Genomic DNA, 22,557 nt, shown 5'->3' with positions numbered 1-22,557 from the left:
TGTGGTCGATAGATGGCACCAATGGCTACATTTTCTTCTTGGACGGCCATGCCCTCAGATATCTGTGCCAGAAGTTATTCGAGGAACCAAGTTCCTTACCCTGTTTGAGAAAGTGTAAAATTTTCCTCATTTTTGCATCAACTTTTGCCTATAACTCGGTCGGTATCCAACGGATCGCCAAACTTTAACCTGTGGTCGATAGATGGCACCAATGGCTACATTTTCTTCTTGGACGGCCATGCCCTCAGATGTCTGTGCCAGAAGTTATTCGAGGAACCAAGTTCCTTACCCTGTTTGAGAAAATGTAAAATTTTCCTCATTTTTGAGCAATGTAGCAAAAATTTTAAATGTGATATATTTTGATGGGAATTTGTTGCAATAAGTTTATTTTCACTTAAATAGTGCTATTAATTAAAAAAAGAATAAAAAATCAGAAAAAAATTTCAAAAAAATTTTCCACTCGAAAATTTCATAAGGCTTACCCCTTACGATTTTTTTGGGAAATTTTGCAAAAAAAATTAAATTGTTTTATTTTAATGCCAATGGGTTGCAATGAGTTTCTTTTCACTCTAATAATGCTTGAAATAAAAAAAGAGTGAAAAATAATAAAAAAAATTAAAAAATTAAAAAAAAAATGAAAATTTTCCTCATTTTTGCACCAAATTTTGCCTATAATTCGGTCGGTATCCAACGAATCGCCAATCTTTAACCTGTGGTCGATAGATGGCACCAATGGCTACATTTTCTTCTTGGACAGCCATGCCCTCAGATGCCTGTGCCAGAAGTTATTCGAGGAACCAAGTTCCATACCCTGTTTGAGAAAGTGTAAAATTTTCCTCATTTTTGCATCAACTTTTGCCTATAACTCGGTCGGTATCCAACGGATCGCCAAACTTTAACCTGTGGTCGATAGATGGCACCAATGGCTACATTTTCTTCTTGGACAGCCATGCCCTCAGTTGTCTGTGCCAGAAGTTATTCGAGGAACCAAATTCCTTACCCTGTTTGAGAAAATGTAAAATTTTCCTCATTTTTGAGCAATGTAGCAAAAACTTTAAATGTGATATATTTTGATGGGAATTTGTTGCAATAAGTTTCTTTTCACTTAAATAGTGCTATTAATTAAAAAAAGAATAAAAAATCAGAAAAAAATTTCAAAAAAATTTTCCACTCGAAAATTTCATAAGGCTTACCCCTTACGATTTTTTTGGGAAATTTTGCAAAAAAAATTAAATTGTTTTATTTTAATGCCAATGGGTTGCAATGAGTTTCTTTTCACTCTAATAATGCTTGAAATAAAAAAAAGAGTGAAAAATAATAAAAAAATCAAAAAATTCAAAAAAAAAAAATGAAAATTTTCCTCATTTTTGCACCAAATTTTGCCTATAACTCGGTCGGTATCCAACGAATCGCCAATCTTTAACCTGTGGTCGATAGATGGCACCAATGGCTACATTTTCTTCTTGGACGGCCATGCCCTCAGATGTCTGTGCCAGAAGTTATTCGAGGAACCAAGTTCCTTACCCTGTTTCAGAAAGTGTAAAATTTTCCTCATTTTTGCATCAACTTTTGCCTATAACTCGGTCGGTATCCAACGGATCGCCAAACTTTAACCTGTGGTCGATAGATGGCACCAATGACTACATTTTCTTCTTGGACGGCCATGCCCTCAGATGTCTGTGCCAGAAGTTATTCGAGGAACCAAGTTCCTTACCCTGTTTGAGAAAATGTAAAATTTTCCTCATTTTTGAGCAATGTAGCAAAAACTTTAAATGTGATATATTTTGATGGGAATTTGTTGCAATAAGTTTCTTTTCACTTAAATAGTGCTATTAATTAAAAAAAGAATAAAAAATCAGAAAAAAATTTCAAAAAATTTTTCCACTCGAAAATTTCATAAGGCTTACCCCTTACGATTTTTTTGGGAAATTTTGCAAAAAAAATTAAATTGTTTTATTTTAATGCCAATGGGTTGCAATGAGTTTCTTTTCACTCTAATAATGCTTGAAATAAAAAAAAGAGTGAAAAATAATAAAAAAATCAAAAAATTCAAAAAAAAAAAATGAAAATTTTCCTCATTTTTGCACCAAATTTTGCCTATAACTCGGTCGGTATCCAACGAATCGCCAATCTTTAACCTGTGGTCGATAGATGGCACCAATGGCTACATTTTCTTCTTGGACGGCCATGCCCTCAGATGTCTGTGCCAGAAGTTATTCGAGGAACCAAGTTCCTTACCCTGTTTCAGAAAGTGTAAAATTTTCCTCATTTTTGCATCAACTTTTGCCTATAACTCGGTCGGTATCCAACGGATCGCCAAACTTTAACCTGTGGTCGATAGATGGCACCAATGACTACATTTTCTTCTTGGACGGCCATGCCCTCAGATGTCTGTGCCAGAAGTTATTCGAGGAACCAAGTTCCTTACCCTGTTTGAGAAAATGTAAAATTTTCCTCATTTTTGAGCAATGTAGCAAAAACTTTAAATGTGATATATTTTGATGGGAATTTGTTGCAATAAGTTTCTTTTCACTTAAATAGTGCTATTAATTAAAAAAAGAATAAAAAATCAGAAAAAAATTTCAAAAAATTTTTCCACTCGAAAATTTCATAAGGCTTACCCCTTACGATTTTTTTGGGAAATTTTGCAAAAAAAAATAAATTGTTTTATTTTAATGCCAATGGGTTGCAATGAGTTTCTTTTCACTCTAATAATGCTTGAAATAAAAAAAAGAGTGAAAAATAATAAAAAAATCAAAAAATTCAAAAAAAAAAAATGAAAATTTTCCTCATTTTTGCACCAAATTTTGCCTATAACTCGGTCGGTATCCAACGAATCGCCAATCTTTAACCTGTGGTCGATAGATGGCACCAATGGCTACATTTTCTTCTTGGACGGCCATGCCCTCAGATGTCTGTGCCAGAAGTTATTCGAGGAACCAAGTTCCTTACCCTGTTTGAGAAAGTGTAAAATTTTCCTCATTTTTGCATCAACTTTTGCCTATAACTCGGTCGGTATCCAACGGATCGCCAAACTTTAACATGTGGTCGATAGATGGCACCAATGACTACATTTTCTTCTTGGACAGCCATGCCCTCAGATGTCTGTGCCAGAAGTTATTCGAGGAACCAAGTTCCTTACCCTGTTTGAGAAAATGTAAAATTTTCCTCATTTTTGAGCAATGTAGCAAAAACTTTAAATGTGATATATTTTGATGGGAATTTGTTGCAATAAGTTTCTTTTCACTTAAATAGTGCTATTAATTAAAAAAAGAATAAAAAATCAGAAAAAAATTTCAAAAAATTTTTCCACTCGAAAATTTCATAAGGCTTACCCCTTACGATTTTTTTGGGAAATTTTGCAAAAAAAATTAAATTGTTTTATTTTAATGCCAATGGGTTGCAATGAGTTTCTTTTCACTCAAATAATGCATTAAATGAAGCAATGCATAAAAAATAATTTAAAAGCTGGACATGTTTGATTAACCGGGTACAAAAGTTTTTATTTTTATGCTCGAAATGTTCGAAGCTGCTTCTAATTGGTGCTATCCGACTGCTAATATTCGATCCCGATTGTATTTTGCCCGGTGTATGACGCGGTAGGCAAAATGTAGTGAGGGGGGAGGCATGAAAGCTGCTTGCTACAGAGGAAGCGATCAACGTACGTTAGCCTGACGTTCCATCAAAGGCATGAAAGCTACTTGCTTCAGCCAAAGGAGGCGTTCGGTAGCGTTGTTTTTTACATGCGCACTTCTTCATGATAGTGTTGTACGCCCTGCTGATATTGCTGCATGTTATGAAAGATTTAAAATGTCGATCTTTTTCCTCTGTGTTGTGTTGTGCACCCCTGCAGCATCTGAGAGGCATGCACCGATAATCCAGAGGCACTCACCGATAATGCAGCGTTATCGTGTAGATGAGTGGCCTCCGTTCGTATCGCAGTCGCACAGACCGCAGCGACACTCGATCGTACCCTCATGCTCACGACGGACGTGCCGTTCTTGCTCTTGTTTCGTCTTCTAGTACCTTTGTTAATAAAGTGGTTTATTTCACAATCACAAGCATTAGACTATAACAATAAAACTATCATTTTATGATATATCCCGTCAACCAAAACCCAAGCCTGAAACGTCATCGAAATATCATTGAAGATATCATTGATGATTGAACGTACACAGAAAACAGTTTACTGAGACCAAACTCCCTTGACTTGCGCTAGGGGAAACAGACCGGTTACCATGGTAACCACCCTTCAATCATTTCTGTTCAATTCATCATCGCCATTCGTGTGCAAGTGTTCGATCGTATCGCTTCATCGGTACCGGCTAGCGGCGTATTTGCTGAAAAAATCCATCTAAATCTCCATCGTTCGGGTGATTTCATTGCTTGTGTAAGTATAAAGTGATCGAATCGTGTTTCAAATGGTGTCCAAGTGTTCCGTTATGTTTTTCTTTGACCGGGCAGCCCTTTCAACGCGGTAGAGAAAATGTCGGAGAACCGTCTGGATGACGCACCCCCTTCACCATATTTGGTGGAGAGATTTTACGATGATGAGATTGATTTCGAGATTCTTGAGGGTCTCGATCTCTTTCCGCTTTCGCCTCTGTTGGGGGCGGTACGTAACGCTGATGCCTCTGATGAAACCCGTGTTGAAGATGTGGATGACACCCCCCCTTCGCCTCCTGCAGTGGAGCAACGTTGTGATGATGCCTCTGATGAGGTCTATGTTGAATGTGTCGAAGACGCTCCTTCTCCGCCTCTCAGAATCGAAGTTCAAACTGATGCCTCTGATGAGACTAACGATGAAGGTGTCGATGACACTCCTCCTTCGCCTCCTGCAGTGGGTCAAGATAGCGCTGATGCCTCTGATGAGGCCCATGTTGAAGATGTGGATGACGCTCCACCGCCTCCTCCTGCAGCGAAGCAACATTGCGCTGATGCCTCTGATGAGGCTAACGATGAAGGTGTCGATGACACTTCCCCTTCGCCTCCTGAAGTGGAGCAACGTTGTGATGATGCCTCTGATGACGTCCATTTTGAAGGTTTTGATGACGCTCCCCCTTCGCCTCCCATAGCGGAAGGAGTTTGCCCTGATGCCTCTGATGAGGCCAACGATGAAGCTGCAAAGGACGCTCCATCTACACTGCCGACAGTGAAGCAATGTTGTGATGATGCCTCTGATGAGGCCCGTGGTGAAGGTGTCGATGACGCTCCTTTTTCGACTCCCATAGCGGAGGAGCGTTCCACGCCTGAGCAATCTTCCGGGGCCATGAAGCTGCGACCCCGCAAATTCATTTATTACTACTACAGTTCGTATCGCGTCAAAGCCAAAAAGCCGAAGCGTGTAGGAAAGGAGGAATAGGCAACAAAATAAAAAAAAATCTTCCATTAATCAATGCGCTAATTTAATGCTGCTAGAAACAATTACCAAACTGTACAACTGAGTTTTGATTTTTGATGACACTTTATTGTTTTTCTAAAATTTCTACTTGGCTTTTTTTGGTTCGAAAAGGTACAAAAAAAAAAAGAATTGTTTCATGTCGTGTTTTCTCCTTTTTTTCTACCACTACACACTTTTCTGCAAGTGCATAAATGTGTTGGTTAAAATCGTCGCTATTCCACATGCCCAAATATATGGACATTTCTCGATGGAAACAAAATGTGGAGATTTTCTATTTTCTATCAGGCAATCTCATCCACACATGCATTAGTGTACGTGTGCCGCATTGTGTACACGATATTGACGATCAGCTGCTTCATATGACTTCTCACCAGAAAGAAGAACTTCTTGCTCTGCACCGAACGAAGAAGTAGTTCGATGTTTCCTCACATTGCTCAATTTTTCTGCACGTGCACGTACGTGACTTTGTATGGATGTGTTGGAATAATTGAATAAGTGACACTCGCCCTTCCATAGGAGTATTTACCTGTGTGGGTAAATTTGTCAATCATCAAAGGTAATTCGCGCGTGTGTGTGTGTTAGTCGTCCAAGGGCTGTAAATTCAATCTCTAGCAGAAGTCAAGCGAAGCGGACATAATTCCGGTGAGTCATGCTTCCTGGATTTTATTGCTTTAATTCGGAAGCTTTTCTGTGTCGTGTTGTGGTTTCTTTATTACGGTTATACCGTTTTTCCATGGGTTTTATTTTATTAATACCCATTTTTGTGCGTTTTAGTGGTTGCTGAAAATTACAATTAGACGCCCACCGGAGCCGTGACACGATTGCGCCGACAATAAGCACGGATAATAAACCAAGGTAAATATAGTTTTAACATTTCAATAGTTTTAACAAAGCAATATTGGTTTTGGAACATTCAGTTTCTCCATAAGGCCATATTGCATTTTGTGCAAAAGTTACTGTTCCCCCCCCCTCCCCCCCCTTCCGAGCGTACCAACACATCGAAATGCGAACATTGAGGTTAGGTTTCTGCTGCATGTCAGAAAGGGAACGATTGTGATGAGTGCTGTGATCCCCGTGCAATGAGTTTCATGTCATGTGTGTTGTGTTTAATTAAAAGGGCCTTAAGCATTTATTTGTTCAATCTAGAATAGAATTGAATTCATGTCAAATGTTTGTTTTGTATAACTTGCACTTTTTTCTCTCTCTCTCTCTTACACTCTTCTCATTTTAGCGAACCTTCGGAAGCTGCTAAACGGCAATAAAAGTAATTGATTTACGTACACGCATAGCTGCTGGCAAAGAGGGCAAAGATGAGAGGCTGTAATGCTCGTTTGGGTCACTACAAGGGTAGCAGTGTTACGGTGAAGAGATCCAAACGACAACCACCTGTCTTACCACGATTTGCTTATGAAACCAGTCGTCAAAACCGTTTCAGGGCATTTGCTTCATTGCGCCGCCAACGTGTCCAATACACACCAGAAATTATTGCCATGCGCACTTTTTTGTGGTATTTCCTGTTGTTCTACGTGTGGTTGTTCTACAAAGCTTACACCTGTAAGTAAGCTGCACCCTGTTCATCATTATCCATTCAGCTGTATACGATTGAACACCGCTCAACATGTATTGGAAATGAATTATCGGTAACAATACACTGTTATCACAGTAACAGATTTATTTTTCTGTTAGATGCTTTACATGATGACACCTTTGAAGGTTTATTTTATGCTAGGTAGCAGAAGAAATCTTCAAGAGGTGTTTTTTTACACGTTGTGTGCCATGTCTATCATTTTTGATAGACAGTAGTCGTCATTTTCAAACTGTTCTCTTTCCACTGTGGCTGCGCTTTTTTACTTACAACCTTCGGCAAATATTAAGATAAGCCTTTGATGAAACTAATTACATAGTTGGTTTTCGCAAATCTTCAGTCCATCAATTTATAAAAGTATTTATTTGGGATCACTTTTTTCCGAAAAATCTTACGTTTTTGTTCATATTGCTATCTCTTATGTCGCGCCGTTTGATCGTCTGTAGTGCGAGTGAGACAAATATATGCATTAACAACAGACGATGGAACGGCGCGACATAAGAGATAGCAATATGAACAAAACGTCAGGTTTTTCGAAAAAAGGCATACCAAAAATATACTTTTATAATTTGATTGACTATGGGTTTCCGAAAATCAACTATATAATTAGGTTTATGAAAGTCTAATCCGCATATTTGCTGAAGGTTTTTTGTAAAAATGTGGTATCTCCGCGGAGAAATAACAGTTTGAAATTTACATTTCCTGGGGGGCCATGTCTATCAAAAATGATAGACAGTCACATTTGTAAACAAAAACGTCGTGGCCTGCTAGGAAACATCACCAAGGTAAGCGTGGCACACAACGTGTTAATATCACAATTCGATTAAAGCTGCTACTTGAAGTGTTCTTCTCCTCCACAAGAATTGATGCATGGTGACCACTTTAGGTGGTCCTATTTCAAACTCAACGACATCCGGTCAATTTACCGAAGCATTTTACATGTTATGCAATGCGCATGTCCTGCTGCCTTTTTTTTCGTCTCTCTGTCCTAAACCCTGTCCTAACTTTGTCAGCCAAAAACATACGCGACCTGTAAGAATATGATCGTGGAACCGAGAAGATAATTTATTGTTTAGTAGCAAGAGAGGTTGTGGAGTAAGCGACGAACGTACTTGGGACGAATTAATTGAAGCTTATCAATACTTCATGAGTACGACACTTCGCCTTGGAATACTTCGTTGGGGATGAGACCTTGCAAGCCAACGCCAACACTACTATGGAACAAGAACGATGATTGGAAACACGGGACATGGAACTGTAGATGCCTCCCAGCACCCGGAAGTTGCCGTATTCTTCCGAACGAGGTGAGGTCCCACGGCTTCGAAATAGTAGCACTTCGGGAGGTGGGCTGGAAAGCCGTTACGGAGCACTCCTATTGCAGTGATTCAACGATCTACCAGATCAGGTGGTTGAGAGGCATTAATGCGGTACGGAGTTCCTGATCATAACTGTGATGCGAAAGCTAGTGATCTATGATGAGGATCCGTGAAATGTTCTTCAATCCGAGGATTATTAAGACGATAAATTCTAACCGCAGTTTGGAGAGGAAACACGACGTCGAGACAGTGGAGTCGAACCGGTCGGACATCTGTTGCAGCCGGTGAATGGTGGACGGCCACCCTGGAAACTCGCTCCAGGGAATGGGGCGAAGACCTGATCATGTCATCATGACGTGCTCGACACTGAAAACTTGTTTTTTTTTTACTCTGTTAGAGCATACATTATCCTCGGGTTGATGCTCTTGGTTGTTGTTTTTTTTATTAATCAAATAAAAATTATCTGCATATAGCTGGTTGTGTATGTATATATATTGTGAGTGTCTAATTCTTAGCCGTAGCCATCCTAAAAAAACCTCACTAGCATTCGGCACGCACTCTGCTCTGTCTGCAACTATTAATATTGCTAAATTGCTCAAGTATATAATATTTAAATAAAACATATAGATAAACGCTCACATAGAATATCTGCGACTAAATTTGATTGGTAGTTTTGTTTGGTTTGTGTGTGTTTTTTTTTGTTTGTCTTCAAATTTTAGTTTTGCTGTTCGAATAAAAAAAAACTTCACCATATAAAATTGCACCCACTTAAGGGTGTAAAATTGAGAACCAGTTCCGAAGGAAAGTGAATGAGTGTGTTTAATTAAATTCAAATTCAAGTCAAAGCGTCACCTTTTCTCATCTTTAGGACAGGACAAAATCTAGTGAAGGGCATGTGATTTTTACCGCCTTGGTAATAAATGGGGCCCCCCCGCCAAAACAAAAGTGTTCTTACATTTCAAACCTACACCCTATAAACATTGCAATGGAAAAGAATCAGTAGCAATTGCAATTCATTTAAGAGCATTTTTAAATGTTTTTTTTTTCTTCTCCCATGCTTGTACATTTTCTTTTCTCTATACTGTACTTTTGTTCTTTTTTTTTTTGTTTTTACTTGGCATACACCTTATGCTGCCTCACGTTCACAAGTGCATTTTTCAGCTCAGCTCACTTCTTCAGACAGGTTTTTGGGAAAACGGGGATCAGGTAAGATTATTACAATGCAAAAAGGTGTGTTTTTTTTCTAAATATATATTATCCAAGCCCAACCAATGGAACCCTTTTGATCGATGTTTGCCCTGTTCGCGTTTCTTCTCTAACTGGACGTTCATAATTGTTCTCTTCTGCGCTAAGGCACCGTGTTATAATGTTGGCCCCTGCCCCGGGTGCCTCGTAACACGTTAGAGATTGATCGCTTCGGCTTGTGTGTGTACCTTAAGTCTTAATTACTAAAACGTTTCACATAACTACTTGGATAATATCCCTTTAAAGCAAGATAAACAACAGCTAGACGGAAGCGCGCGAGAGAGAGAGAGAGATACGTCAGGAAACGAAACATGGATAAGCAAGGAGTAAAAACAAGGCTTTGAAGGGAGGAGAAAGAGAAGGGGAGGGGGGGGGGGGGGGGTGTTGGGAGGAAGAAAATAATGATAAGAAGGAGAGAAGTCTACCTATTCTTTGTTATCTAAGTTGCCCACAGTTTGTATGCAAAAACTTTCCAATTGTTTTGTAATGCATATTTAATTATCAAATCTGCTGCGCAGCAGCATATAAAGCCGAGCATTATCTTGGCTGTTTTATTTTAGTACAAAACGCAAAAGGTACGTTGTTGTCATAATGCACCGAAAAATTAAATCATTAAGGACATGAACAAACGAAAGCATTATAAAAAGAAGAAAAGAAGAAAGAGAAAGAGAGGGAGAAAGAGAAAAAAAAGAAGCAAAAAAAAGAAGAAAATGGAAATAAATAAAGTTTACATAATGAACAAATAAAACCCAAAAAGGAAACAGTACAAACAACAAAACCATCTGCGACGGAAAAGAAAACGGAAACTAACGATCGAACAAGACTAAGGAAGAAATGGAAAGACGGTGATGGTGCAAAAAAAATATGGGATCCAGTTTAGTAAACTCGGTCGAACCAACTATGTCAAAATGTTGGATGGGATGTATGTATAGAAGGGGATGCAAGGGCAAACTGATAAGGGGACTGAGTTATACAAATGGGTAAGTTTGCGAAAATTGTCCATGAAACGTCGGTTAGAAGAAAGAAACTAAAACCGTCCGGATGTGTGCAGGTATCGATCTTCCTTCAGATCGACAACAGCAACAAAAAAATAGAAGCAGTCTTTGTCCGTGGCCTGTGTGTCTCCCGTGGAAAAATTTCCCGTTTTCTTGGGGATGTTCACCTTGTTCAAGGTGTAAGAAAAAAGGGTTGGATCGGTTTAAAAAACCGGTTAAGCGTTTGGAGTTGGACGTAAGAGAGTCGGGGTAGAGGGTAGAGAGTATCGGCGTAAAAGTACGGGGGCGTAGGCATTTCATTGTGTTGTTCCCGTCCAGTCGGTTTATAGCTACTTCGTTGGTCGCTCGGCTTATCTATTGCCCGTACGTTCGTTTTATGGCGTAGCGCGGCATTTTGCGCTGTGCATCTTCCAGGCTGTTCTTGGTTTGTTTTGCGTTTTCAGTTGTCCAAGTTTTTGCACCGTCTTTGTTTGAGGGTTGTTTTTTTAAATTTCATTTTGTCATTTTAAAACAAAAAAAAGTGAGATGAAAAGAGGAGAAAAAGAGAGGAGGGAAAGAAAAGTAGGGAACAACAAAAATTTTAAACAAGTATTTTGCACCAAGAAAATATAGATGTTGCAAATAGGAAACTTTTGTTTGCTTTCTTAAAACGGGGATATCCATCATTATTAAATCAAAAATACAAAAATAAAAAAAAAATCAAAAGCAAAACGTTTAGAAAGATTAAACTAAGAATCATCACTATTAATGTGCCGCCTTACGACGACACATACGTTCGCGGGGTTTTGCTTCGGTGTGGGAATCATTGCCGTATGAGGTCATCTCTCTAGCCGCAGTGTAGATTTTGCTTTCTTACTTTAAAGGGTTGCCATTTCCAGGCGGTATATTCACCGGTTTTGCGAGTGAGTAAGACGAACATAAGACTCGATACAACCCACCCCTCGCGCGCCTTGGCGAGCAAATTGATGACGGGTTACGTTGGGTAAGGGGATGGGGTAGCGGGATAAACCCGGGGGGGGAGAGGACGGTGGTCAAAGTGTTTCATCTACACATTGTTGATTGAACAAAAAAGGGGTTGCTTTAGCGGCCGACCAATCGAAAACCCGCATTCCGACGAGCGGGTTTTGTTGCGAACCAATCGGTTGAATTGCCTTCAATGCACTTCCGCCTATTTTGTTCCCCTTCTAATAATGCCAACATTTATGCTACGCTTAATGGCCTTTATCAGCTTGCTCTTGTTGTTGTTGTTTTTTTTGTTTGCTTTAGGGAACCCATTTTCCATCCTCACACCTTAACGCCAGCTTATCAAATTTAGGGCACGCGATTAATCTTTCGGGCGAATTGTTCTTCTCTCTTTTGTTTTGCCATGCCATGCCTGCCCCTTGTGCCATGTCGTCCAAACAGGAAAGTTATCACACACCCGGTAGGCTTTAGAAGATATTGTACGTCACTTTGATATCACCGCACTGGGGACAGAAGTACATTTTTTTCTGCTTTTTCTTCTGCTTCTCGCGTATTTTGCTACAAGGTTTTTTGTTGTTTTAGTTTTGTTTGTTTTTTTTTTCATTTCCATTGTTGTTACGGTTGGATTAGGGGTTGTTGATTAAAAGTTATGCGAGGGGTGTTTTTTTTGTAGCATTTTTAGAAAGGTACAATTTTGCCATTCAAGTATTTGTTGCGCATATTGTCGTCGCAAAATAAAATAGGTTTTTTTTTTTATTTAGCATCACCCCATACGGTGAGCAGGGAGAACACGCGGCACGTTGAGCAATGGATTGGCCCCGTAGGTTGTAGTAGAATAGGAAGACGAAGCATAGACAGAGTTGTGTGGAACAAGATGATGAAAAAAAGGAAGGTAGATTATGGACGAAGAGAAGGAACAGAAAACAGGTTGTTGTGGTGGGTAGGGTTGAGATATAAACAGGAAAACGGAGGGGGGTTTTTTTTTGGTTCGGGAGTGTTGTTAAAGTTGATTTATTTTTTTGTGGTGGTAGGATCAAAGGATGAAGGGCATAGAGAGAAAGAAGAGAGAGAGAGAGAAAGAGAGAGAAGAAAAATAAAGAAAGAAAGAAAGAAAAACACATTAACGTTTATCCTCCGAGTGCAGAGCGGTGGAACAATGAGTAAATCCTGTTATGGATGCGAATGAGAGATGTAAGACAAGTGAATGAAATAATTCAATTTTTGCACTCTTTGCACGTATTTTTTTTTCTTCCGGATGTGAATGTTTCTATGTTTGTCGATGGGTGTAAATGGGTGATACAAAACAAATGTAAATCGACCGCATTATACAACTGATGGAGCAACCGGTCGCGATTCATGACGTTTATGATGGTCGATCGATACTACGGCTGCGAAAGGGGGCGATGAGGCGAATGGCGCAACAATAAAACAACAAAAAAAAAACAACAACATACAAAATGAAACATATTGTAGAGCACGAACGAAAGAATAATTAAAAAAAAAGAAGGTAAGCGATGCAAAATACGGGGGGCGCACAACAACTTTTGGCAGACTAGATAACAATTTACAGTTAAAGGCTAGATAATCATAGACGGGGGGGGGGGGGAGAGAGAGAGAGCAGGAGTTCGGTGGAAGGACTTCAGTGATGGTGGCTCGGAAAAGCTATGAAACCATCCTCTCCACATGCAGTACTTGCACCGGTTTTTAGGGGTGGGGGGGGGGGGGGGGGGGTAAAGGGAAACCACCCCCCCGCGGGGGTGGGAGGGAAGAGGAGAAGGGCGAAGAAGACGCGAACGCGCGAGCGAATAGTTAAGTGAAACGGCGCTGTGAAGTGTGTGTGTGTTTCTTTGCAATGCGATAAAATCCATTATAATAAGATAATTAATTACTACCAATTAACAATAATTAAGCTGTAATGCTAAACAGTACATGTGTGTAGAGGAAAATGGGGAAAGAGCACTAAAAGAAAGGAAAGGAAACACTACGATAAAAGAACATCGGTTGATGTGTCTCGTTATCGTGTCGGCTGCAGCTACGCACAACTACATGGAAATCTTGGGGAGCCGGGGAAAGAAGTACTAGTGCGCTAATAGTGGAAGGTAGAGAGGGGAGGGGGGGAAGTGTAACAAAAAGGCTGATTTTGTTTTAGGTTGGATATTCACGTCAGTGTGTTGTTGGGGTTGGTGTAGGTGAATCCTTCGAACTGGGCCTGGTCCATCGACGCAAGGATGTTCCGATCGATGGGCGTCAGTCGCGCTCGCTCACGAGTGAACTGCTTGTCAAAATACTGAGTATCGAGTGGATGTCGCTAGAAGGACAACAAGGGAAAAGGGGGAGAAAGAAAAAAATCGAATGAATTAACCGAGGAAACGATTTGGATTCGGTGTTGAATGGGAGCAGCATTGAGAAAACAGGGCAAACACTTACGACTTGGGGCTTGAACGGTGGTTCGACGGCTCGTCTCTCCAATTTGTCCCAGATAATACTATTGAAGAATGGGTGATACTTGATGTCGCTCTCCTCATCCATCGTGTTGAGCACACCGAGCCGTATCGAGGCATCCTTTTCCAGAAGCTGGGCAAAGTTTTTGCGAATATATAACCGTTAGACGGTGACGGTGACATTAAACAAACCTTGGGTGTTACTTACCGACTGTAACAATCGTAACGCTTCCTTGGAGAGATAATGCGGGAACCAGGGTATCTCGTTGCAGATGGACCAAAACAGCTCGTCCTCATCGCAGCCGCTGTACGGCGACTGGCCGACAAGCATCTCGTACACCAGCACACCGAACGACCACCAGTCGACGGCTTGGTTGTATTTTTGCCCCTGGCAATGGAGGAGAGAGTGCGCAACACACATCTGTAAGCTACGTTTCACCCTAACATTGCTGACTTCAAACACTTACTTTGATTATTTCGGGCGCCATATAATCCGGTGTGCCACAGAAACTGTCTGCAAGTTTGTCCAGATAGATTTCCAACTTGCACATACCAAAGTCCGCTATGCGGACATGCCCGTCATGATCGAGCAGCACGTTGTCTAGCTTCAGATCACTGTAAGATACAATGTGGAGGTGCGTCAGATATTGAACAAAACGGTTCTAACTCAGATCTTATGATTGAACGTCTTCATTCCAACCATTATGAGTAGCAAATGACACCAAACATTAAATTGGGAGTAGTAATTGCAATCACTTACCGATAGACGATACCCTTACGGTGTAGAAACTTGAGCCCCGATACAATCTCGGCTGCGTAGAAGCGGGCACGTGCCTCCGGAAAGCGACCGCTCTGTTGGATGTGGAACATCAGATCGCCACCGTTCAGGTACTCCATCACGAAGAACAGATGACTCTGCGGGGAAAAGACAATCAATCATTAACTCTATCAAACTTCAATAAATGACTTGAAGGTGAAAGATTTAATGTCTATTTAAAAAAAACTGTATGAACCTTACGAGATAGAGAGGGACACAACTTTCAACAGGTTTCAATCCTTCAATTGTTCACTGTTTTTTCGTTCCCCGTTTTACATTGTCTAATGCTACGATCGCAAATAAGTCGGTCAATAGGTACGGGGGAGACCGCGTTTGCAAAACGAGATGCAGCACCGACTAACGTTTCACGCGCGCTGCGTGAAATCGCAAATTCTTGCGCGGCGTAAAAATAGTTCAATCGCGTGTTGGCCCATATATATACCCGCAGGAGGTACGGAAAATGTAACGTTCGGTCCTATAAGGGGGCCCAAACCTCCCGAAAAACTATGGATCCACTTCCTCGTTCTCGCGCGTAGTGGCGGGTTGATGAACCGGGCAGGCATTAGGCGATTGTCCGCCCTCTAGAGGTGCGAGAACAGATATACTTTTGGGAAGGGTGGAGAGGGGGAGTGTTGGGAGTGTCAAACCCAGGGGGGGGGGAAGATTTTTTTTTTCACTTACGTCCGTTTGAAAGGTGCAAAACAGATGACATAGGAAGGGATGTTTGGTACCGAGGGCCAATACCTTCCGCTCGATCAGCGTACAGTCGACATCGTCATCCTCCAGCACGACGTCCTTCTTCAAGCATTTGATTGCATAGTAGTAGTCGGTATTTTTCAGCTCCGCCAGAAAAACCTGGAAATTAAAACGAAACGTTACAACGTCGTTCGGATTGTAACGCCGCAGCGGAACACCGGTAACGGTGTTTACTTACCTTGCCGAAGCTGCCCTTACCCAGTACGGTAAGGAAATGGAAATCCTCAACGTTGTACTTCCGGAAGCGCGGTATCACTGTTGCAGGAGCGGTCAGTTTGCCCGTCTTCTGGAACTGTGCATAGGTGAAGGACGTTTCTGATGTCCCAACAACAAAGTGCGCGAGAGGTGTTTTTTATAACGTGTGCAAATTTATAAAGAAAAGAAAAGGCATCAGAAAAAAGGGGGAAAACACACACACACACACACACATATACTGTCCAGGAATGATGTAACAGATGAATTGATGATTTGGAAAGATCGAATATCAGGCGCGCGCGCCATATAAACACACGGATATGCGCGCCCGTACGGGTTATAAAATTGGCAAATAAAAACGTAACAGCAACACTGGACCGATTGGAACAATAATTAATCATCATCTGTACGACACACCACTTCAAGGTAACAATAACCTCCCTCCTTCGCGTTAAACAATTTCATTCAGTCATTCTTCTCGTCCAAACTCGTCTGAAATGAAGAGGGGTTACATAACAACCGGAACATTATTTCACTCATCATCACTATCGCCATCGTAGCACAATACACAAGGGAAGCAATGCCGAAAGAGATAATTGCACAGCGAACCTTTAACGGGAGCCTCTTCGAGCTGCAGCACCAGCATTATCTCATCAATCGTTTCAGTCTCCTGTACGGTTTGGGCAGCGCCCAACTTCGATCCTCCAAAATGTTGCCTTTTCTTCTTGGCTGCAGCCTCGTCCAGCGGTTCGTCCAATTCTTCGACCGTCGGCAGACTGCACGGTGACGGTTTGCTTTGCCGCTTTCGCATTCGTTGCTCGTATATTTCCATTGCCGTTGGGGTGACTTTTTTCACCTGACGATATGGCACCGTTGGGCCGCGGTTCACCGGCTGCTTGCACCGTGCGCCTCTACGAGCAGCAGTGTTCCCATCCCCGACGCTAGACATCAGATCGTGCTTGTCCTCGTCGTCCGACGTTTCCGCTGCAGAATTCTGCAACCCGTACGGGTGCTTCGTCTGCCGGCGACGCTTGACGTATCGTCGCATCCGCTGCTTGTCGTCCATTTTGTTCGGTTCATCTAGCTGCTTCGAGCAGCACGGTTTATCCGCCATTGCTGTTACGGCTATTTCTCCAACAACTCTATCACGCTTTCACACAGCAAAAAAGCACGTTAGATCGTTAATGCACTGTGCACTGGACTGATAGACCTGTATGGACGGTTACTGGCTGCTGTTAAAGCTTTGTCACCGGTGTACCTTACTGTGTGTCGCTTCGTGTATGCCGCTTACACTTGAACTGTGATCTCGCAGCAGGCCGACACGACATGACAAGGAGGTTGTAGCGGAGAAGGTTCTGGAGCCGGTCGACGTTTAATGTTGCCATGGTTATCGATACTATTGGTCCGCGCTGTCACGATTCGCTGTCCCTTTTTCTCGTACCAACAAAAAAATTACGTCACACCGTGCTCTCGTTCTGAGGAAGTAGTTGCCCTTTTGTTTCCCTTATGACACATATTTCGTCTCAATTCGCCGACCAAACCTCAATGAGTTGGGGTAGTGGGTGGTTCGTGGACAAGGGGGGAGTGGGGTGGTGGGGGGGGGGGGGGATGGGGGAGTAGGGGTGAGGAGGGTAGAGAACCGGAAAAAAAGGGTTGGGTGTCGTAGCGTCGATTCGTACTGTTCGTGCTTCGGGTGTTGGCAGCCACCATCTGCATTTGTGTGGAGTTTTGCGCTGGAGTGGCTGCCTTTTTTTTCTTCCTCCGTTCTAACCATTTTATTTGTTATCCCAAAATTTTTATGCCAATATTTACGAGCGGCGAATGTTAGTAAATAAATGAATGAACCTCATTTTTGAAATATCGTTCTAACAATAACAAAACATAATTAAACGGCGGTTTCTTCGTCATCAGTCATCATTGCGTACTGGAGGCTGGAGCAAACACACCTAAGATGCATTAAAAATTGAAGAACACCTTTTTGTTGTGTGGAGCGCGTTTAGTGCTACCTTCTTTTTTTTTATGCACGTACGTGTGTGTGGCGGCGGCGGCACTAAAGGTAAGATTATTTTTAAACACCAACAAAAAACCGTTCCCCGCCCGTTTTGACCGACGCCAACATTGCACACATCGAATTCAACCGCGTCCTGTGTTTTGCGCAGATTCGCGTGCTCTTTTAATTGCCCCATCTCCACAATGGTGGTTGCTTGGGGTGCCTGTGCTGAAACCTGTTTTTTTGCTGTTGATTTTTTTTTTTCAGGCAGTGTTCGAGTGTTTGCTTTGACGTTATAATTCGTATCATTTTCGCCAGGACGGAAATCTATGCGTTTTTAGGAGATTGAAAATACAGGTAATGTGACCAGAGGGTTATACGATTAAAGCAGTACGTGATTGAAACGTAAAGCTGGACGTGTTATTGTGACGTAAGTTTACTGTGCTGCCTCGTCTTATACTGAGAGGCGGCAAATCATTTGTTTCGGTGATTTGCTGCGTAGTGGCGCAACCGCCCAAAAGATTGTGATGCAAATATTTGTGTAAAAATGTACTAAACTTTTTTGTTTAGTTTTTTTTCTGTTTTGTTCCAAATGTTAACTGATTTCACCACACTCTACAACATGCTACACACAGCCACGATTTCGGGTCACATGAAGGTCCGCATCGTACCGCGTAAATGTACGAAGGCGTAGGTATTCTTCCCTCATCATCAACCCACTCAAAAGCCACCACTCCGATGCTCGAAAATTACATTGGCGAAAGGAAAAACGTGGAAAATAGAAGAAGCAACAAAAAAAACAACATTGGACGGCGAGAGTTTACCTCCCGTTTCCCGCACAGGTTTTGCACCGGGGAAATGTTGACTGCAATCGCCGAGTCGGTCTGGGAGGGTGTAGTCCACGATGAGTGTGTGACGGATGATTGAAAAGACGAGGGGAAACCAAAATCACCCTCAAATCCACACCACTCATACAGAACCACGGCGAGCGACCGAGCGATCAACGCTTGCCTGGTGGGAAATGATGCATGCGACCTAAATAGTTTTGTGTCGTTTCCTATACACCGACTGTGCCGACTGCCTACGACACAGATGCTGGTTTTTGGGTGGGCCCTTTCAACGCTAGATATTAACGCGTATTATGTTGCCCGAATTCCATGTTCTAATTGTAGCCTTAGAACAATGAAGGAAACCAACTGGGAAAACGTACGGATCTGGAAGATCTGGAGATCTTTTCATTGAAGTTACGTAACCTCTCCAATTATTTATCTCCTTTGGAATGTTTTCTTGAAGATTAAGGAGTTTTCCAATATCTGCAATTAAACTCCTGTAAGAAATCTTCTCCTTGCCAATTTCGGACACGCAAAAAGTTCGTTCCTAAATATCGCAAGTCGTACGATCGAATATCTCGAGGAACTCCTCAACTCTTCAACTCCTCAATGGACGCAATATCTATTCTAGAGTCAACGGCTAACGCTTGATCGAAACTACATCCAATACCAATATAAGATAAGAGTGAAAAGCAAATAATTGACCTCTCCACGAGTTTGCGAGATCAGCATTAAAGCACCCTAGTCCCCATCCTCATCAGGTACTAAAAATATGAAATACGAAACGCCATATTGAAAGTTAAGCCACAGGAATGGCACGTGCGCTAAATAATGAGTTTGCCACACAAGGGTGAGTGTGCCGTAGTTACTCGGGATAGGAAACGTTCTAGCTGACCCGGCGGTGTTACCTATCTCTTCCTCCTTAGCGGTGGATGATGACGCGGTAGCACAACTCGTCGATGCTGCCGTTGACATGCCGCCACCATCGATGCAATCGTGATCAAACCGGGTGACCGTCGGTATCGGTGTCTCGATGCGGTAAGCCGGATTAGCACTTGGTGGCATTTTCGATGGTGAGTCGCGTGCCTCATGCACTCCTGGAAACGAATTGAGTTTTGTTTTTGTTTGGAGTTTGAAGAATTACAGTGTATGCTGGAACAAACCCGCTACTAAATGCCAACAAAATCTTCCACCATCGGGATAAGACCCCCTCATCTCCCTTTCGTGAACTGAATGTTCCAAGCGTTCGGTGCGCGGTAAATGTTTGAGAAAGCTCGGACTGGGTCGGGGTATGACCGTTCGACCACCTTACAAACGTCTACTGTATACACCTTCATCTTAGGCGACCCTCGCGCAGTCACATGTTCCTAGGGAAAAAAATTTACTCGTTGGCACGCTCTCGGTGCGACACCCCTGCGCGCGCGGCACACAAAATTCATTCCGCATTCTGTCGATCGTCTCGTTGGCTTAATACTACCGATCTTGATGGCAAAGGTGAGATTTTGTTGTTGCCGTATCTCGGTACTCGGTATGTGTGTGTTGGCACGAGATATATATACATTTTTTTTCAAGTTAACGCAGACTTAGTGCTGACGTTTGCCGCACATGGCACCGGACGACGAGACTTTATTGGCAAATATTCCACAAATTTGTTACGTCGTCCGGAACCGAAAGGTGCGGAGGCGGGGTTGGGAATTTGGTTGTAATTTTACTAACTTTTCCTAGCCTAACGCCCTAGCGTTTACTATTCTTACCACTGGCTCGGTGTGGAGGTTTCGCGCGGAAGCTTATTTTCAAACGTATCATTACAACATCAACCGTAGCAGCTGCAATAATTTATACAAAGCACCTTCCGTGTAGCGTGTTTGGCTTTTGCTTGCTACCTGTTAGCGGCGTTCGATCGATTTCAGACGAGGTTTTAATCTTTTATTTGACCGATTCACACACAAAACCTTTCCTCCTGTGTGTGTGTGTGTGTATATATGCTCGACAGCTCCTACCCGCCGCAGCATCCCCATATCTCGGTGTACTGTGTCTGTTCTGTGTGCTGTGCATTATTTTTACTCTTGCCCCACCTTAAGGTACGATCGATCACGGACGCGAGCGCGTGGATCACGGAAGTGCTCGGGAAAGCATAAAGGCCACGAGGATACCCGTGTGGTGTGCGCACTGTTTCGCCAGTGCAATATTTCGCACCGAGGAAAGTGTTATACGATCCCAACGAATGCCGTTTGCTCCGTCCCGCTATCATCCCGTAGGTGTATGTCTGCGCGAGGGAAGACTAGATGATCTTAACAAAAAACCTAAAAAAAAACCTTCTGCGCTCAAAGGGGGATATTGGGCGAGGGTTGGGTTTATTGCGCTTTGCTGCGCGTAATGTTAACCGGCTCGCTTTCTTTTTCGTTTGCAAAATTTTTACTACTCGTTTCCGTTTTGGTTTTTGTTTGCGGCTGATGGCACATTTTTACAATTTTTTTCAACCAACCAGCCGCAAAGACGTACGACACAGATGGTGCGACGTGATAGAGTAAAACCAAACAAAAAAAAGAGGATACTAGTGTACCCTTTGGTACAAACGAAGCGATATTAACGTTGATCTTTCGTGTGTGACCAATGTTTTGTTGGTTTGTCATAAATCCCGATACAAAACAAAGCTCTTCCATTTGCTGATTAGGATCTTATGTTAGATTTTGTCTCCTTCTCGGTAATAAGATGTAAAAAAGCAACATAATTGACCAGAAAGGCAGCCTTTGTGTACTAGCGGTTAGTCCATTAACCCCACGAGGTGCCAAAATAATTCTGGCGAACATTCCGTTGCCTTCGCATCGGGGCAAGTGAGGATCATTAATTTTGCGAGTTGTTTTCGCTGTCCCGGTTGCTCTTCTGCTGCTCCTTTGGGGAGGGTTCCGTTTGTGTTGCAGTGATATAAATATTTGCACCTCATTTACATTCATTTCGGTTGGTTTGTTTTCTTTTCCGATCAAATTGCTAAACCGTACACAAAACACCTTTGATTGCAGGTAGTTTGGTAGACTTCTGCAAAGGATTGCTTTAGGAAAACTTGGTGGAACGAAAACTAAAACGATAGTACAAGAAATACTATTCACATCAGATCGAGAATAGATTGGAAAGATTGAAGAAAAACTTGCCCAAAAGCCCAACCAACTGCTGACGTCAAAGTTTGGACGACTTCCTAAGGTAGTTGGTTTGGAAGAACTCGCAAAGGCAATGTTTTGAGGCATCCAGATTAGAAATCTGGTGCTATCAAAACACATCACTTGCTCTATATATGAGCGAGAGTCCTCAAAGTTCTTGAGTGAAATGTCCAACAAGTTGACAACACCCAAAACTGATCCTCTTTATAATTCCCTGGTAGGTTTCAGAATATTTGTTGGCATTTTTTTTTCACGGTTTTCCAGTTTGCCTGGTGGATGTCTAGCGGTTTACCTCGACGGACGGAGGAGAGTGCCTCGACGATCAATTTCTGGTTGACGCCGCACAGGTTGGCCGCCAGCTTTTCGCACTTCTTATGACAGTTGACGTCACAGTCTGCCGATAATGGACGATCCTCCTCATCCCGGTGGATGGAAGGAGGATGGAGGGGTGGGGGGGAGAGGAGAGAGCAATAGCAGAAACATGAACATATACGAGGTACAGGGAATGCAAGAGAGCAAAGACTCTTTAAAGCAAGCATTATCAAGAACGATCGCGCCGCTGTGTTCCGATCCGATGTATCAAATGTTCCTCTTGTTACGGCGATTTTCCTCAAAACGATCTATCTCTCCAGTTTTGATTTTCTTTTTTTTTGTAATTCGCAAAAAAAAGATTGTATCTTTGGAAAAGTGACTGTTTCCGCATTTACCTTACGGAAATACAGAGTGTAATTTGTTATTACGAAGCAAAACAGCACCAAACAAAAAAAAATCAGAAGAAAGAAATAACCAACTACCACGAACTTGGATCATTAAATTAGCCCGGTGAATGGTGCAGAAATTATAAGTGAGGCGTATTCACTAGTCAACA

At 42.2% G+C, this 22,557-nt stretch overlaps 2 protein-coding genes and 2 long non-coding RNA genes across 6 annotated transcripts in view; 2 read left to right on the top strand and 2 right to left on the bottom strand.

Moving 5' to 3' along the window:
* Window positions 1-1,904: 1,904 nt before the first annotated feature.
* LOC125774576 (uncharacterized) overlaps window positions 1,905-22,557 on the bottom strand; it is a 41,771-nt gene continuing 21,118 nt past the window's right edge. The window contains exon 2 of the long non-coding RNA XR_007421065.1: window positions 1,905-2,138. This is a non-coding gene — a long non-coding RNA (uncharacterized LOC125774576). The remainder of the gene's footprint in view (window positions 2,139-22,557) is intronic.
* Window positions 4,054-5,495, top strand: LOC125774420 (uncharacterized). The gene is made up of 3 exons (XM_049444649.1): window positions 4,054-4,390; window positions 4,465-4,808; window positions 4,965-5,495. Exons 2-3 carry the CDS (start codon window positions 4,487-4,489, stop codon window positions 5,360-5,362), a joined length of 720 nt encoding a protein of 239 aa, XP_049300606.1. The 5' UTR covers window positions 4,054-4,390; window positions 4,465-4,486; the 3' UTR covers window positions 5,363-5,495.
* LOC125774586 (uncharacterized) lies at window positions 6,175-7,069 on the top strand. The gene is made up of 2 exons (XR_007421075.1): window positions 6,175-6,256; window positions 6,633-7,069. It is a non-coding gene; the product is annotated as an uncharacterized LOC125774586 (long non-coding RNA).
* LOC125773822 (putative protein kinase C delta type homolog) overlaps window positions 8,719-22,557 on the bottom strand; it is a 28,714-nt gene continuing 14,875 nt past the window's right edge. The window contains exons 6-15 of one of the 3 annotated variants that reach the window (XM_049444449.1): window positions 21,982-22,083; window positions 19,443-19,631; window positions 15,698-15,834; window positions 15,445-15,618; window positions 14,707-14,861; window positions 14,414-14,561; window positions 14,155-14,334; window positions 13,933-14,079; window positions 13,668-13,813; window positions 8,719-12,063 (exon numbers count right to left, since the gene is read on the bottom strand). In XM_049444449.1, coding sequence (XP_049300406.1) covers window positions 11,973-12,063; window positions 13,668-13,813; window positions 13,933-14,079; window positions 14,155-14,334; window positions 14,414-14,561; window positions 14,707-14,861; window positions 15,445-15,618; window positions 15,698-15,834; window positions 19,443-19,631; window positions 21,982-22,083 — 1,469 coding nt within the window. In that variant the 3' untranslated portion in view covers window positions 8,719-11,972. The remainder of the gene's footprint in view (window positions 12,064-13,667; window positions 13,814-13,932; window positions 14,080-14,154; window positions 14,335-14,413; window positions 14,562-14,706; window positions 14,862-15,444; window positions 15,619-15,697; window positions 15,835-19,442; window positions 19,632-21,981; window positions 22,084-22,557) is intronic. The other 2 variants (XM_049444430.1, XM_049444442.1) reach the window with 2 other exon arrangements.

The sequence above is a fragment of the Anopheles funestus genome, chromosome X (genome assembly GCF_943734845.2).
Source record: "Anopheles funestus chromosome X, idAnoFuneDA-416_04, whole genome shotgun sequence".
In the NCBI taxonomy this organism is placed as follows: Eukaryota; Metazoa; Arthropoda; class Insecta; order Diptera; family Culicidae; genus Anopheles; species Anopheles funestus.
This window is presented reverse-complemented; position numbering and strand designations above follow the sequence as displayed.